The 16,788-nt window shown below is 36.0% G+C and overlaps 1 protein-coding gene across 3 annotated transcripts in view; it reads left to right on the top strand.

Moving 5' to 3' along the window:
- PPM1B (protein phosphatase, Mg2+/Mn2+ dependent 1B) overlaps positions 1-16,788 on the top strand; it is a 77,839-nt gene that overhangs the window by 38,811 nt on the left and 22,240 nt on the right. For 2 of the 3 annotated variants that reach the window (XM_004436702.3, XM_004436701.3), the window contains exons 2-3: positions 7,365-8,224; positions 16,544-16,661. In XM_004436702.3, the coding sequence (XP_004436759.1) occupies positions 7,379-8,224; positions 16,544-16,661 (964 nt within the window). In that variant the 5' untranslated portion in view covers positions 7,365-7,378. The remainder of the gene's footprint in view (positions 1-7,364; positions 8,225-16,543; positions 16,662-16,788) is intronic. The other variant, XM_014792318.2, reaches the window with a different exon arrangement.

Here is a 16,788-nt window from a genome sequence, read left to right as displayed (position 1 = left end):
GAATGTGAAGTAGAGTTGGGCTTGATTGTAAACTGAGGGCGGCTTTGAAGTATGTCCCTCTTGCAGTGTCATTGATGAGAACAAATCAGCCACAGTCTGCCAGCAAAGGCAAGGCACCTAGAACTTTCAATTCAAAGAATTTTTAAAAAACTGTGCATCAGATAATTTTTCTTGTTCTTTGTCAGAGAGTTTATTGTCAAAATAAATTATTAACTAAGTGCACTATATTTAATGTTTTTAGGAATAGTAGAGAATTTTATCCATTGAATCTTGGGTGTTTTGTAGTTGGAGATTAGCCTTTTTTCTTCTCCAGCAACTATAAATCCAGTTCTTTAGACAAAGGTATGTTTAGGGGGAAAGAGAGAAAAAAACCTCTGTAAAATGGATCCATTTGATCTAAGAAGTAGAGATGATTTTGAGTGAACTAAAGGGGGATTTAGGAAAAACAGGAACCTGAAATTCAGTTTTGCAAGTGTTTTAATTATCTAGTGATGAGTAGTGTTATTACCTTTGGAATATGCACATTTGCATGTATTTGACCTTATTTTGAACATTGTAGTAATATTTCAATTTGACTATTGGAACAACCCTTAAGTTTCTTTTAACTGAATTTTGGCTTGTTATATGTAAAGGTTGCCCACCCTCCACCCTCACCCCCTTTCAGAGTTGGTATGTAAGCAAACTCAAAGGTATCAGAGTTTTTTGTGTGGAGGCTTATTCTAGAGAAGAATGTAAACTGTAAATACTTGTCTAAATTTTAGGGCCTCTAGAACTTTTTTTCCAAATTTGTTCTTCCAAGTGAAAAGCACAGTTGTTCACAGTTGGGTTTGCTACTTGCTCAGGCAAGAAGGGGATGACATATCTTTGTGTTCCCAGATCCATGATTCTGAGATGAGTAGATAATGGACATCTCAGTAGGAAATAATGTTATTAGGATTTCATTGCTTCTGCTTTGCCCCTTGAAATGCTTGTGTATACACACACACACACACACCCACCCACACACCACCCTTACCAAATTAATTGTGCTCTTACTCTTTTGTTCTTTCTATATGCTGGCTAACTCCTTCTCCCACTTCCATCTTTTAGGTCTCAGCTTAGACTTCTTCCTTTGGAAAAATTTTAACCACATAAAGCTATATTTGACACCTCTTCTTGGCATACCTGTACTTATCCCATTGTACTGCATATCACAGTGTGCCTTCATAACTTGTGTACTGGTCTTTATCTTCCACCAGACTTTAGGGAAGGGGCATCTTATTCTGAGTACCTAATATGGTGCCTGGCATGTAGTAGGCACTGAGAAAATGCTTGAATGAGTAACTGTATAATTTATTGCTGTATTTTATGCAGTGATTATAAATTAAAAATTTTAGAATCATTCCAGAATCAAATGCTTATATGTAATATAGAAACACATGTGAAACATTTTAAGAGATTTTTAAAATGTAATCACTTAAAGTAATTTAAGCAGATTACTTAAGGTAAATAAAAAAGACATCTAGTAGTCCCCAGTCTTTCCAGGTATGAGAACACCTTTTAAAATACCATTTCTCAGATTCTTACTTCATAGTACAATGAGTATGTAAAGTTGGTTGAGAAAGTAAATAACATTACGCTGCTATGGGTTTAGTAATGTATTTTTCTCAAAGAAGGCAATGGAAAAAGACAGATATGTAGAGAACATTGTTTATTCAGTCTTTAGACAATGCTTGCTATGCATATATTCTCAGCCTTTTAAAAACTCCAAGGCCCACAGAGTTGTATAGACCAGTGGTCTCTAAAGTGGGTATGCAGGATGATCTATTAGTATTAATCTTTTAAAAATTATAATAAATTCTATTATCTTTCATCTTGAAAAAGGCAAATTATATTTAATAGATTGACACTGGCTTCCCCACACTGTTAGTATGTCAGATGGGCCAGTGAGAGATCCTGAGGAAGGGTGGAACTTTCACTGCTTAATTTGTCTTCATCGTTATATTACATTGAAGTTTACACATAATTACATTGATTTCCATATGATCTAGTTTTAACTAAACTGTCTTAAAAAATGATCAAGTGACTATAAAAGATTCCTATCAAAAAATCAGATTGATTATAATTATAATAAAGCACACACAGGTACAGAACATAAAAAATGTTAGAACTCCTAATCCCAGTATGAGCTCTTATGGGGTAAGAACTATGATGTAATCAGATCTAAAATATCAGCCTCTCAGAAAAATTTGAGACTGTCAAAGAAGTTTGTTTGAAATAGGGATCTATATTTACTATTGTTGAAACTGTACCTTACCTAAGTGTACAGTGTGGCTTGACCTGTAGCTAAATAATAGCATGAAATCGTAACAAATTAGCAAGGCATTTTAAAAAACTTATGCATTCTGAGGATAAAAACTAACCTTTATGAGTTTTTTTTCAGAGATATTTGATAAAGCCATACAACATTCAATATAGTACTTTACAGATGTTCACTAAATTTAATTATAAATGTTCACAGGGCCCTTTGAGGTTTCTTGTTGCATAGTAAAAGACAGAAAGCCATACCACCGGGGAAACACTTGTTTTTCCTGCCTTGGTCAAAATGATTGAAATAATACTTAGAATATATGGCAAAAAATTAAAATGTATTCCTTTGTCATCAGATGCCTTTGAAACGTGTAGTAAACGTTGCTCATTTGAAGAAACTAGTATCAGAATAATTACACATTGTGGAAGATTTGCTTTAAGTACAATTGTTTGTAACATACCTTCTCCTTAGTATTTGCTAAGTTGTGTTTCAGTAATAAAGACTTTGTTTTGGGAGTGAATAATAATAGCAAAGAGATGCTAGACAAATGTATATTCCCAACAGTAAATGGCTTCTTTAATCAAGACAACCTTTTATGGAAGAAAAATCGTAGTTGCTTCAGGTGAAAATCACTCACTGCATCATTCAGTGGCAAATGGCTGCAGCAAGAAATTGAACCAGGAGTTTACAAAGAGCTGTTAGGGTGTCATCAAGTTAGTTAATTTTATAAAAACAAGACCTGAGTTACTGACCATACTTATAAATGAAATGAGAAGTGACCAAGAAAGTACATTTTTTTTTTTATTGATGTTTTAATGGTTTCTAACATTGTGAAATTTTGGGTTGTACATTTTTGTTTGTCCATCACCACATATATGACTCCCTTCACCCCTTGTGCCCACCCCCCACCCCCACTACCCTGGTAACCACAGTCCAGTTTTCTCTGTCCATGTGTTGGTTTATATTCCACATATGAGTGAGATCATACAGTGTTTGTCTTTCTCTTTCTGGCTTATTTCACTTAACATAATACGCTCCAGGCCCATCCATGTTGTTGCAAATGGGACAAGAAAGTACATTTTACCATGTAGAGGTTTGCTGGTTATCTCATAGCAAAGTTCTTTGCTTTTGAAGAGTTATGGAACTTAAAATAGGTGTTGCTGGTTCCTCAACAGTATGCAGATATTTTTGGATAAACACACACACACTTTTAATCTTCCCATTCAAGATAAAGTAATTACTTTAAAGAAAGTAATGTTAGCAAAAGAGCTTTTGGGAAATAAATGTTTGGAAATGGTTTGTTTTGTGATTTTTGTTGGAAAAGAAGATCATCTGTATTAACTGTCTAATTTGCATACTTTAAGCACTTGAGAATTTAGGTATATGTTCTAGGAAAATTCATACATGTGCACCAAGATTGTTCAAAACAGCACTGTTTTAAAGATTTTATTTATTTATTTTTTCCCCCCAAAGCCCCAGTAGATAGTTGTATGTCACAGCTGCACATCCTTCTAGTTGCTGTATGTGGGACGCGGCCTCAGCATAGCCAGAGAAGTGGTGTGTCGGTGCGCGCCCAGGATCCGAACCCGGGCCGCCAGCAGCGGAGCACGAGCACTTAACCGCTAAGCCACGGGGCCGGCCCAAGCACTGTTTTATATTTAAAAAAAAGTACTAGAGTAATGCATATTGTAGTTTACATCAATGTAAAGTATCAAACATAAAAAACTAAGCAACCATACCTGAATATGGCAAAACTGCAAGGGATACTAATTATAAAATTCAGGGTAATAGGAGACCTCAGTGGTCTTGATGATGATCTGTTTCTTAAACTGTATGGTGGGTAGGTGGGTGTTCGTTTTATTACTCTTTAGCTGTATGTATATATTATATAAACTGTTGTGTATATGTTATTTCATGATGCTTAAAAATTAAATCGGGGCCTGTTATTTCATGATGCTTAAAAATTAAATCGGGGCCAGCCCGGTGGCATAGTGTTTAAGTTTGTGTGCTCTGCTTCGGCGGTCTGGGGTTCGAGGGTTCGGATCCTGGGCACGGACCTGTGCACTGCTTATCAAGCCATGCTGTGGTGGCGTCCCATATACAAAAATAAAGAAGATGGGCACAGATGTTAGCTCAGGGCCGATCTTCCTCACCAAAAAAAGAAAAAAAAATTAAATCATTGTGAGACAACCCCAACTTTAAAATAAGATTAATTTAGAACTTTTAAAAAAAATTACCAATTTGTGAAAGAATGCAGTCCCTGATACAGCCAATAGGTGTGCTGGTGACCTAAGCTCAGTCAATTAGATACTCATTTCCCAGTACTTTGAATCTTGATCAGGTGCCTTTCAGAGGGGGAAGAGACGGCAGGTAGGAATGATTGCAGTGATGAGCAGCAGCAGGCAAGAAGGGCTGTTCTTGGTGTAACGTTCACAGTGTTTGGGGCTCAGCTTCAGGGTCTCCTTTGTTTCCTGATGGTTTTCCAAGCTGGCCTTGCAGGCTGCTTTGGATTCTTAGGGTCCCCTACAGCTTTCTGTTGAAGACACCTCCTTTCTTCCCTCTTTTATTCCTAAAGTAAAAACAAATTTGGAAACAGAAATTTCTAAACTATTTTTAAAAATCTTCTAAATGAAGAGTTCTTGTGAATTTCGAACCTGTTTGTTGAAATAAATAATAATTAAGGTGAGCAGCACCTTAATTGCAAGAACATCAAGATGATGGAAACGACAACAAATTTTTCTTTTTTTCATAATTGGTAGATGGGATTGAAAAGTGGTTTGATAAATACAGTCGACAATTCAGTTTCATTTTCATTTAGGTATCTTTACAAGTTGTCTTTTTATTTCAAGTGAAATAGCTATTAAAAACAAGAATCTAGGGCCGCCGGTGGCTTAGTGGTTACCTGCGCGCGCTCCGCTGCTGGTGCCCCGGGTTTGGATCCTGGGCGCGCACCGATGCACCGCATCTCCGGCTGTGCTGAGGCCATGTCCCACATAACAGCAACTAGAAGGATGTGCAACTGTGACATACAACTATCTACTGGGGCATTGGGGGAAAAAAAAGGAGTAGGATTCGCAATAGATGTTAGCTCAGAGCTGGTCTTCCTCAGCAAAAAGAGGAGGATTAGCATGGATGTTAGCTCAGGGCTGATCTTCCTCACAAAAAAACAAAAAACAAAACAAAAACAAGAATCTAGGGGCCAGCCTGGCGGTGTAGTGGTTAAGTTCACACGCTCCACTTCGGCGGCCCGGGGTTCTCGAGTTTGGATCCCAGGTGCCGACCTCTGCACTGCTTGTCAAGCCATGCTGTGGCGGCGTCCCATATAAAGTAGAGGAAGATGGGCACGAATGTGAGTCAAGGGCCAGTCTTCCTCAGCAAAAAGAGAAGGATCAGCAACGGATGTTAGCTCAGAGCTAATCTTCCTCACAAAAAGAAAAAAAAAGAATCTAAATTAAAATATACTTAAAAGTAGACTTTCAAATCATTGTATCATAGTATTAAACTAATGTGTTCAAAAATAAGCATATATTATTACATTGCTTTCCATACAAAATATAATTTTGTATTATATGTGAAAGAAAAATAATTTTTATGTATTTTTAAAATCTTATCCTTTCAAAATTCCTTGTTATAAATATTTGTATATGTAATTTATTAGTACAGCATTATATATAACTCATGAAAAATTATAAAATTGCTATAATGTATAAATATTATGTATATTTGGTGGCTTATTGGGTTTTTACACATAGGGATATATAATTTTATTGTGAAGTTGGGTGCTGAAAAAGATATCTCACAAAGATGACTAGATCCAAGTCAAAGTCAATTGATCTAGACTAGTGTCTCTTAAAATGTGATTCTTCAGTTGCTGGCGTGCTTTTTTTGAAGGTCCCATCCAGGATGTACTGAAAACAAATCTTTGGGTGTGGGAATGGGGCTCTGAATTTTGAGCAAATAATAACAGCAAACATTTTATAGTATTTACTGTGTTTCAAGTACTGTTCTAAGCACTATGCATTAACTCATTCTTCACTGCAACCCTGTGAAGTGTGGCTACTATTGTTATTATTCCCATTTGACAGAGGAGGAATTTGAGGTACAGGTGACTAAGAAACTTACTCATGGTCATACAGCTAGCAAGTATTAGGGCCAGGATTGTATGTAGGAGACATACCAAGACATTCTCATGCTTTCTGTGGAGGACCACTACTCTAAGTCTAAGTCATTTCACATTGGAAAAGCTTTCGTCTAAAATAATAGTAAAGTTGGGAGGGAGGGTGTTGCACAGTGGTACTTTACAGTTCTATCTTTGGGCTTGAAGTCTTTGTCAGCCAGCACTGAGTAAAGGTTGTCCTCATGCTACTTCATAGAGTACAAAACTCAGCAATATTAATGATGTCCTTAGCATGTCATTGAAGTTATATTTGTTTTTAACAGAATCCAAGTACTAGATTTCAGTCAATCCAAGTAAAGTTTCCAATTTGATACACAGTAAAACCTTGATAAAAGCAAATGTTTGTAGAATGAAGGTTTGTTTTAGTTGAATTCTGGAGTTGTCTTCAGGATCACTGAGGGGAAGAAATCTTGATTATTATACTTGCTTTTGAAAGTCTTTCTAAAATATGGTAGCATACTCTTCTACCTTAGTATATTGAACAAGATGTTGCACCATTCTGAATATTCTCATTGTTCAGTCTTATATATTGAACCCTGGAGCTATCTTATAAATTGAATTCTTAAAAAAACGTAACCAGGTATTTATTTTCCTTTCTTCTAGAACAGTGGTTCTCTACTTGCTGCACATACAAATCAACAGAGAGGCTTTTAAAAAAAATGCTGATATCTGGGTACCACCCGCAGAGATTCTGATTTAGTTGGTCTGATGATTCTAACGTGCTAGGATTGGCAAAACACCGTTCTAGAAGGATGTGGGGGAGATTTTCTTGGTTTCTTTTTTGTTGTTCCAGTAAATTCGGATAATACTGAAAAATATTCTTGAGATAGAAGTTACTAGAGAATAGATAAATTATCAAATTTAAATGTATAACACCCACAATTTTTTTTCTTTCAGATTCATTGCTAAACATGGGTGCATTTTTGGATAAACCCAAAACTGAGAAACATAATGCTCATGGTGCTGGGAATGGTTTACGTTATGGCCTGAGCAGCATGCAAGGATGGAGAGTGGAAATGGAAGACGCACACACAGCGGTTGTAGGTATTCCTCACGGCTTGGAAGACTGGTCATTTTTTGCAGTTTATGATGGTCATGCCGGATCCCGAGTAGCAAATTATTGCTCAACACATTTATTAGAACACATCACTAATAATGAAGACTTCAGGGGAGCTGGAAAATCAGGATCTGCTCTTGAGCCTTCAGTGGAAAATGTCAAGAATGGTATCAGAACGGGCTTTTTGAAAATTGATGAATACATGCGTAACTTTTCAGACCTCAGAAATGGAATGGACAGGAGCGGTTCAACTGCAGTGGGAGTTATGATTTCACCTAAGCATATCTACTTTATCAACTGTGGTGATTCACGTGCTGTTCTGTATAGGAATGGACAAGTCTGCTTTTCTACCCAGGATCACAAACCTTGCAATCCAAGGGAGAAGGAGCGAATCCAAAATGCAGGAGGCAGCGTAATGATACAGCGTGTTAATGGTTCATTAGCAGTGTCTCGTGCTCTGGGGGACTATGATTACAAGTGTGTTGATGGCAAGGGCCCAACAGAACAACTTGTTTCTCCAGAGCCTGAGGTTTATGAAATTTTAAGAGCAGAAGAGGATGAATTTATCATCTTGGCTTGTGATGGGATCTGGGATGTTATGAGTAATGAGGAGCTCTGTGAATTTGTTAAATCTAGGCTTGAGGTATCTGATGATCTGGAAAATGTGTGCAATTGGGTAGTGGACACTTGTTTACATAAGGTATGTAAGTCTTTTTGTTATAATTAAAATACCCTATTAATTTTGAAAAGGCATGGTAAGTAAGACTAAGCAAACTTACATTTTTTTAAACTTTTATTATTTTCCTTAGGAAAGATCTGTATATTTTAAAATTCTTTTCTTCACCAGAAATGAAACCATATTTTTTTGCCATCCTCATTTGCCTCAACCTTCTAATTTGAAAATTGTTTAATAAATTTGTGGCATTTGTTGTCCTTCAAGTACTTCATGGCTTGTTGCTGTAGCAGAGGCATCTGTACAGAATTGTAACTTTTGATTAATATTCTCAATATTGGCAATAGCTGTCGTATGTCTGATTGTGAAGGAGTTTGATAAAATATGTATATAGTATAATTTTGTACTAAATATACAAAAGATCAAGAGGCACATGAAATATTGGAAGATATACCAGAAATCTAGGCTAAGTAAAGTTTTATAATTTAGTTCTGAGCCTCCTAGCAGCTAAGACTAAAACTGAAGTAAAAGTATGAGTTGTGTCTTTCTTATTGTCTAGTAAAAGAAGCTTTTTCCTAGCAATAAAATCTAAAAGGAATTTACCTGTGACTATGTAAGTAATATATGACATGGTAGATAATATCTTACTTTTGTAGGAGATATCAAAATTATTTTCATAATAGATGTTTTATCATCACTGATTAAAAACCAAAGGCTGATATAAAATGTAATCCTGTGAATAGTTCCTGTGGAACACTAAAGTTTAATTTAGATTTGTGATATTCTATGAATCTTTTTTTTTTTTTTTTGTGAGGAAGATCAGCCCTGAGCTGACATCCATGCCAATCCTCTTTTTGCTGAGGAAGACCGGCCCTGAGCTAACATCTATTGCCAGTCCTCCTCCTTTTTTCTTCTCAAAGCCCCAGTAGATAGTTGTATGTCATAGTTGCACATCCTTCTAGTTGCTGTATGTGGGACGCCACCTCAGCATGGCCGGACAAGCGGTGCATCAGTGTGTGCCTGGGATCTGAACCCCGGGCTGCCAGTAGCAGAGTGCGTGCACTTAACCGCTAAGCCACGGGGCTGGCCCCTCTATGAATCTTAACTTGGTACAGTAATAGGAAAAAAAATCCGGAGTAACATAATTAGCAATTCCCTTGGATGTCTTTAAAATATTCGGTAGTTTCAGGTGGGTTTTTGACAGCGTCTATATAGTTATCAATTAAAATTTGTGTTATCTGGCCAGTACCTAGAATATGCAGGTATTCTATGACTCTGACTGAAAAGATAATCAAGGCAAAACTAACCTTTGCTTATGTGAAATAAAGGTTTTGATTTGCTTATTCTGTGTAGATTAGAACCATTCTATCTCCCCACCATGTAAGTTGCTGTGAAAGGTACAGGCATAGCTAAAAAGTGTCTCAAGAAGGATCTCTGAGTCTATGGAAATGCCCAGGTTTTGGTGAGGTATCTACTTCTTTTCTATAGAATGGGAAGAGACAGCTTCAAGAAGAGAAAATCTTCTTGGTGGGCTGGTGTTTCCAGTTGGCAGCTTTTTTCTGAAAGGATTTTAATGGTGGTACCACTAGCTCTTCTGTGTTTTGTTTTGTTTGTTTTTTAAGTACCCTGTATCCTTTTTACTTTTCTGGATGAGTTACGTACAGAAGTATTGATGGTTGTTGGTGATCGAATAGTTGTGAGTGGCTCTAAAAATGTCTTTCTCCTGGACTCTAAATGGAGTGATTCTGACCTGCAGCTTTTTGAGACAAAAGCAAGCATATGTTTTTTGCCTGACTAGCAAATGAAAACAGCATTTTCCCTGATTATTAAAATAGTATATGTTTGTTACTAAAAAAAAAAATCCAGATAATACAGAATATACAAAGAAACACTCAAAAATTTTGCCACCCACCTAAATCAACTATTTCCATTGTTATGGTATGTTTCTTTCCAGTCTTTTTTGCCTACCTGTGAGTGTGTATATTTTTATAAAAATCAGATCATTATACATATTATTTTAGAATCTTCTTTTTCGGGCCAGCCCCATGGCTTAGCGGTTACGTGCGCGCGCTCCGCTACCGGCGGCCCGGGTTCGGATCCCGCGTGCACCGACGCACCGCTTCTCCAGCCATGCTGAGGCTGCGTCCCACATACAGCAACTAGAAGGATATGCAACTATAACATACAACTATCTACTGGGGCTTTGGGGGGCAAAAAAAAAGGAGGAGGATTGGCAATAGATGGTAGCTCAGAGCCGGTCTTCCTCAGCAAAAAGAGGAGGATTAGCATGGATGGTAGCTCAGGGCTGATCTTCCTCACAAAAAAAAAAATAGAATCTTCTTTTTCATTCAACAATATATTATAGAGAGATCTCCATGTCTATAAGTGTTGATCTAAGTCATTTTTTCATGGTTGCATAGCATTCTGTTGAATGAATGACATGTAGTTTTTAGGGAACAGCCAAAAATCTATTAGGTCTGTAAATTGGAGTAAAGAAAGAAGTTTGTATTGTGGATAAACTACACTCTCCCTTTCCATTGAAAGGATGTGAGTTTTCAGCAGTTTTGACCTCACCCTTCTGAATGGGGTTTAAATGATTCTGGTGGCATCACCAGATCATCACTTGATAGCTTATATCAGTTTAAAGTGATTAAATATTCCTGTTGATGGTGTTAAAAGATTCTAGGCAGAGTCCTCGAATCTCAGAAGTGATCAATGATAGTAATAGGGACAAGAGGTTGGAACACATGATTGATTCAATTTTAGTGGAAGTTGACCATCATAGTTCCTTTGAATGAAGCTGCATTCAAATTGAAATCAGTTTTGAGAAGCTTAGTTAGCTGTTTTGTGTTGAACCGTAACAGACTTAAGAATTTTTTGAATTGCTATATGTTACTTACGGAATTGAATAAACCTCTTATCATTCTTGTTTTCCTAACCCCATAATTTTGTCATTCCACTTGTTTGTATTGTAAAATCAAGGGTTAGCAATATTATAAAACAATATGATTAAAATAGAATATGATTGCTTTGAATTTAGTCTGAAAGACTGAATATAAATTTTAAAAGCTTTCATAGAGTGGATCCAATGTTTAAATATATGTTTCCCTGATAATAGGTTTAAATGAAGTGTTAATATTTTCTAACACTTCTAATACTTATCATGCCTTAATGGTTTACAAGCAGTTTTATATGTTAACTTATGAAATCTGGGGAGATGATGATAATTATTATAACACAATAGTATCAGTAAATTATTGCTTTCTATGAGCCAAATGCTATTCTAAGCACTTCACACATATTTTAACTCATTTAATTTTCACAAGAACCGTAAAAGGTAGTCAGCATTATTATTGTTGATGATGATTATTTTTCAGGGTTGCCATTTAATGATACGAAGCTGTAAGTGTTGGATGACTCTGGTCAGGTATTATCCTATTGAGATATTTAACTCTAAGGGAGAATGGTCCCTAAGAAAGCAGCCTTCCCCGTTCATGGCCACTGCTAGCATTCATGGTGTTTACACTAATTTCAGGTTGCATAGAGTAACTGCTATTTGCATAGCCTTTCATAACTTATAAATCACACTCATTTTATTTATCCTCATAGTAGCCTTCTGAGGTGAACAAAATTAAAATTTTTATTTCCAATTTGGAGGTAAGGAAATGGAGAGTTGACATTAAAAGACAGCTAGCTGTAAGTCATATAGTTGATGATTGTTGAAGCAGAGACTAGAATCCAAGTTTTCTTATTCAAGTATAGAATGCTTGTTACCAGTGTTTCCTGGAGGGTTTGATGAAAAATTTTTCCCCAAGGGCAATATTAAGACTTTCCTTTTCTTTTTTCAATAATTATAAGGTTAATATAAAAAAATTTTTAAACAAATACAAAGATGCTTGCAGTAAAGTTATTAATCTTTATGTCCCTCTTTTCCAGTTTCATCCCCTTTAGGTAACCACTGTTTACAATTTGCTATATATCATTCCAAATAATTCTCTGTGTTTATTCATACAAATGTATAGAAGTATAAAAATAGGGTTTTTTCCCCCTTTTTTTGTTTTTGCTGTTTACAGAAATGAATCATGTTGCTTTGCCACCTGCTTTGTTTTTCTTAAATATAAAAGTCAATATTCCTTTATATTGTTCTTTAAAATACTATTTTATCCCTAAATTCAGCTTACATACCACCTATCAGAAGTTAATTTATTTTATTTTATTTCTTTATAATTTTATTTATTTATTTTTTTCCCCCTAAGCCCCAGTAGATAGTTGTATGTCATAGCTGCACATCCTTCTAGTTGCTGTATGTGGGACTCGGCCTCAGCATGGCCTGAGAAGCGGTGTGTCGGTGCACGCCCGGGATCCGAACCCGGGCCGCCAGCAGCGGAGCGTGCACACTTAACTGCTAAGCCACGGGGCCGGCCCTAATTTATTTTAAAACACGAGTTATTATCTGATAGTTGGATAAAATTGAGGGAAATTAATGACTTATTTTCAAAGGCAATATCATTCTAGATTATTGATACAACTTGGAGAATGCACTTGTATACCCCCCAAAATAATTGTTTAGCTCTAAACTCAGGAGTTTTTCCATTATAGTTTTCAGAAAATGTAATCATGAATAATGCAAAAGTAGACATCAGTAGTATTAGAGTGGAGTGTGGTTGGGTATTTTGAGGCATGGAAGAGAAGGACTGATTGTAAAAGTACAGTGTATGTAGTGTAGAGATTCCCATACTTTCTTGGTTCATGGTGCCCAAATATCTCACTAATCTTTTCACAGTGCTACTTAGCTGTATTAATACCTAACAGTTACAAGTATTAAGTAGTTAGATCCAAATTTAATGAGTATATATGTCTTAACAAAATAATTCACATACATTGAAAAAGTATATTTTATTTCATTCTTTAAAAAACTACAGTTACATACTAATGAGATGTGGCAACTGTTGGACTCTGTACAACTTCCCAAACCTTGGAATCATCGGGCACTGCCACCCTCATTTCCTGTATCACATTGATTTTTATGGGGACTTGCTTTATATCACAGCAACCCCTAAAACCCCAGCTTTGAAAAGATAGGGTGTCATTGAGAGGAATATACTGTTATCTAATGTTAAAACTGTGAATTACCTCAAGCTAATTTGTGGGGTATCCACAGATATTGAGTATCACTGTGTTTCCCCCTCATTTAAAATATCTCTGTGAGCACACCATGGCACCCTGGGGCTTCTAGGTGCACTGTTTGAGAACCATGGAATTAGTGTTAGAACATAGGCTTTGGAGCCAGACAGCTGGGTTTTAAGTTATGCTATGTCACTTAGTGTGAATTTGGGGAAAGCCTCAGTTTCTTCATCTTTATAAAATAGAGATAATATCTTCTTCATGGAGTTGTTGAGAGTAAAGCTTTTGGCAAGTGCCTGGACGATATCTGGTTTATAGACCTCAACAAATTTTAGTTCTGTTGATGATAGTTATGAAACAAAGAGGTGAATTTGTATGTAGGAAATATAGGTTCAAGCAATAAGGTAATGGTGAGAGAAGTGAGTAGTCTTGAAAGGGAGTAATCATAGGCATCATCTTTCATGGATAGGTGAAAATTTGGTCTGTTCATTAAACTTCGCTGTCTTTTGAACTATATGTAGATGAGATAACTGGAGTGAGTGCCAGGTTAGAAAATATTGATTTAAAAATGAGGAATATTGATGGTTCACTTATCAGATACTCATTTACTAACCTTGGCAGTGATAGAGATTCTGTTCACAACCTGTTTCATATGCTGTGTTAAGACTTGATCCGGGACACTTCTTTACAACCATGTAGCATTCAACTTTAAAACTATAACAGCATCAAATTATTTTCTGCTTAAATTTAGATACCCTTACTTATGGCAGGGGCACTGGCTACTTTGACCTATAACTGTCTATTAATGATCTAATTCCTTATAGTTATACTTGCTGTGCTATTGTCAAAATTAAAAAGGAAAAGGAAAAGGTACTGAAATAATCAGTTGTAAATATCTGGCTAATTGCTTTAGTTGTCCAAGCTGGGTTTTCTTCTTCTTCTTTTTTTTTATCATCTTTCATTTCTGGACTTAATGAAAAATTTATACTGATTATGCAAGGATGATTTATCTCTAGAAAACTGAAGAGGCATAAAGGGAAGGATCTTTTTTAATTGCTGTGTAAAAATTACTGAAACACACTCATACTTTGTGTTTAGAGGAAAGTCATCTTTATGTAGAAATAGAAGCAGCATCGTTGAAATCACACATGCTGAGGTGTAAATGTAAATTATTTCCTTTAAATATCTTTGGATATTTAAACTTCTTGAAACTATCTTTCAGTTAATTTTCCAACTGATAGAATGTATGTTTTATAACTTATAAAAATCTAATGAAAGTTATATAAATATTGATTAGGAATGGCTAAACAACTCTCATGCTGTTGTTACCAAAACAGGAAATGATTAGAAGAAACTGGATTTCTAAAAATCTAAGGTGTTAGTTCTCTTTATTCATAAAATTCCTTTAAAAAAATCGTTAGTATTCAAGTGGTGCTTGATTCTTGAATATCTGTGGTATAAAATTTTTGCCTGACCTGAATTTATATGGTAAATCCTGATTCCTGTGGAATGTATCAACTCCTCTTTTCGCTATTTGGAACCATAGTGTATATATGTATGTGTGTGTGTGTCTGTGTGTATTCATATAGCCAACGCAATATTATTAAGTCATTATGAAAGTTTTGTGTGGGTTTCATTAAGGAATGAAATTAGTTTGGGCCAATTTGGAAATCCTGATTTTTTTTTCCAGATATTGAGAATCTGATTATATACTCGTGATGGTTCTTCTCACTAAAGCATGAGTGAGAGTCTGTGGAGAGAATTATTACTCTTTATTTTTTTGTGTGTGTGAGGAAGATCGGCCCTGAGCTAATATCTGCCGATCCTCCTCTTTTTGCTGAGGAAGACTGGCCCTGGGCAAACATCCATGCCCATCTTCCTCTACTTTATATGGGACGCCGCCACAGCATGGCTTGACAAGCGGTGCGCGCCTGGGATCCCAACTGGCAAACCCCATGCCGCTGAAGCAGAGCGCGCACACTTAACCGCTTGCGCCACCGGGCCGGTCCCGAATTATTACTCTTTATGAAGCCTTCTTAAAACCTGACCTTCATTGCCTTCAAACTTTGCTCCACTGAGTTTTAGGAGGTGATAGCAGAAGTTCTTCAAGGCCTGACTGTCTTTTTGGCTGCGTCATGTGGGTTCTGAAAAGGTGGCAAGTCAAAACCAAACAATGCCTGCCTAGATTCTGGCCATAATGACTGAAAAGACTAGAATGGGTGTGGCCTTGGGTTTTTTTACTTGGGTTGGCAAACCCCGCTATCAAACAAAATAGTTTACCACCTCCATGGACTTAGTTTTTTAGAGTGGTGAATAGAAAAGAAACAAAACAAAGGTTGAAAAAAATCGCTATTCCAAGAACAGTTTCATTCTGTTCTAAGAAACTCAGTTAAAGTAATATACCTATAGGAAAAATAATGAGAAAATGTTTTAAATTTATTGCTCATAATCTCATGGTAATAGAGTAGTATATATTCTGTGCTTCCTTTCATATATCATTTATCTGTGGTGGTGTGATTTAAAAGGCAGCAGTAAAATTTGTCCTTAAATTAGCAGTTTTAGCTGCTCTCTGCAGACCCCAACAGTATTTGTGATTCTAGACAACAATCTGATGTCTTTTCTTCAAAAGTTATTAGATCTGACTACAGTGTATCTCAGCCATCCAGTTATATTCCATTGTTTGATTCTGTACGCTCAGAACAGTTTCCAATTTAACTTTTTCTTCTTTGCTTGTAGTTCAGTTTAGTGTCTCGGATATCCTAATGATTAACAGTTTTAAGCTCTGTCAAATTCGGTAGAGTTTAGTAGAATTGCTCTGATGCAGGTTAATTAGCTGGGAAAAAATAGCACATTTATTTGGGAGGATGCATTTTGGACCTAAGTAACTTCGGGAAAATACAGTCTTGAGAGGGAAACAGTTTAGAAAAATTAATATATATGAAGATATCTTCATTTCTCAGGTTGTGGAATGGTGGTGGGTAAGAATAGGTACACAGAATCAAAAGTCATAAAATAATAACAGATCTACACATACCTAGACACCTTGTTTCTTCAGGGAGTGCTTCAAATAGTTCTTTGGAATGAAAATGAATGAATTGAATGTGTACTGGATGATTAAATAAACTATAGTTGCTTACTGTAATTAACTCTTTTGAAGTAAATAATAGAAAGTTGGTAGACTATAGAAATATAATTCTTTCTTTTTCTTTCTTTAATATACAGGGAAGTCGAGATAACATGAGTATTGTACTAGTTTGCTTTTCAAATGCCCCTAAAGTCTCAGAAGAAGCAGTGAGAAAAGATTCAGAGTTGGATAAGTACTTGGAATCACGGGTTGAAGGTAAGAAAGATGCTCTTTTAATTTAGAAGGAAGGAAAAGTATTCTTCCTTGTTTATCAGATAGTTATTTTAAAATTTCCTTAGGAAAAACAATTAAGTATTTCAAAACAAGGCCTTAAAAAACAAAC

Source organism: Ceratotherium simum, chromosome 11, assembly GCF_057802395.1.
Source record: "Ceratotherium simum simum isolate JZ-2026a chromosome 11, ASM5780239v1, whole genome shotgun sequence".
In the NCBI taxonomy this organism is placed as follows: Eukaryota; Metazoa; Chordata; class Mammalia; order Perissodactyla; family Rhinocerotidae; genus Ceratotherium; species Ceratotherium simum.
The sequence above is the reverse complement of the archived record's forward strand: the minus strand, read 5'-3'. Positions and strand labels throughout refer to the sequence as shown.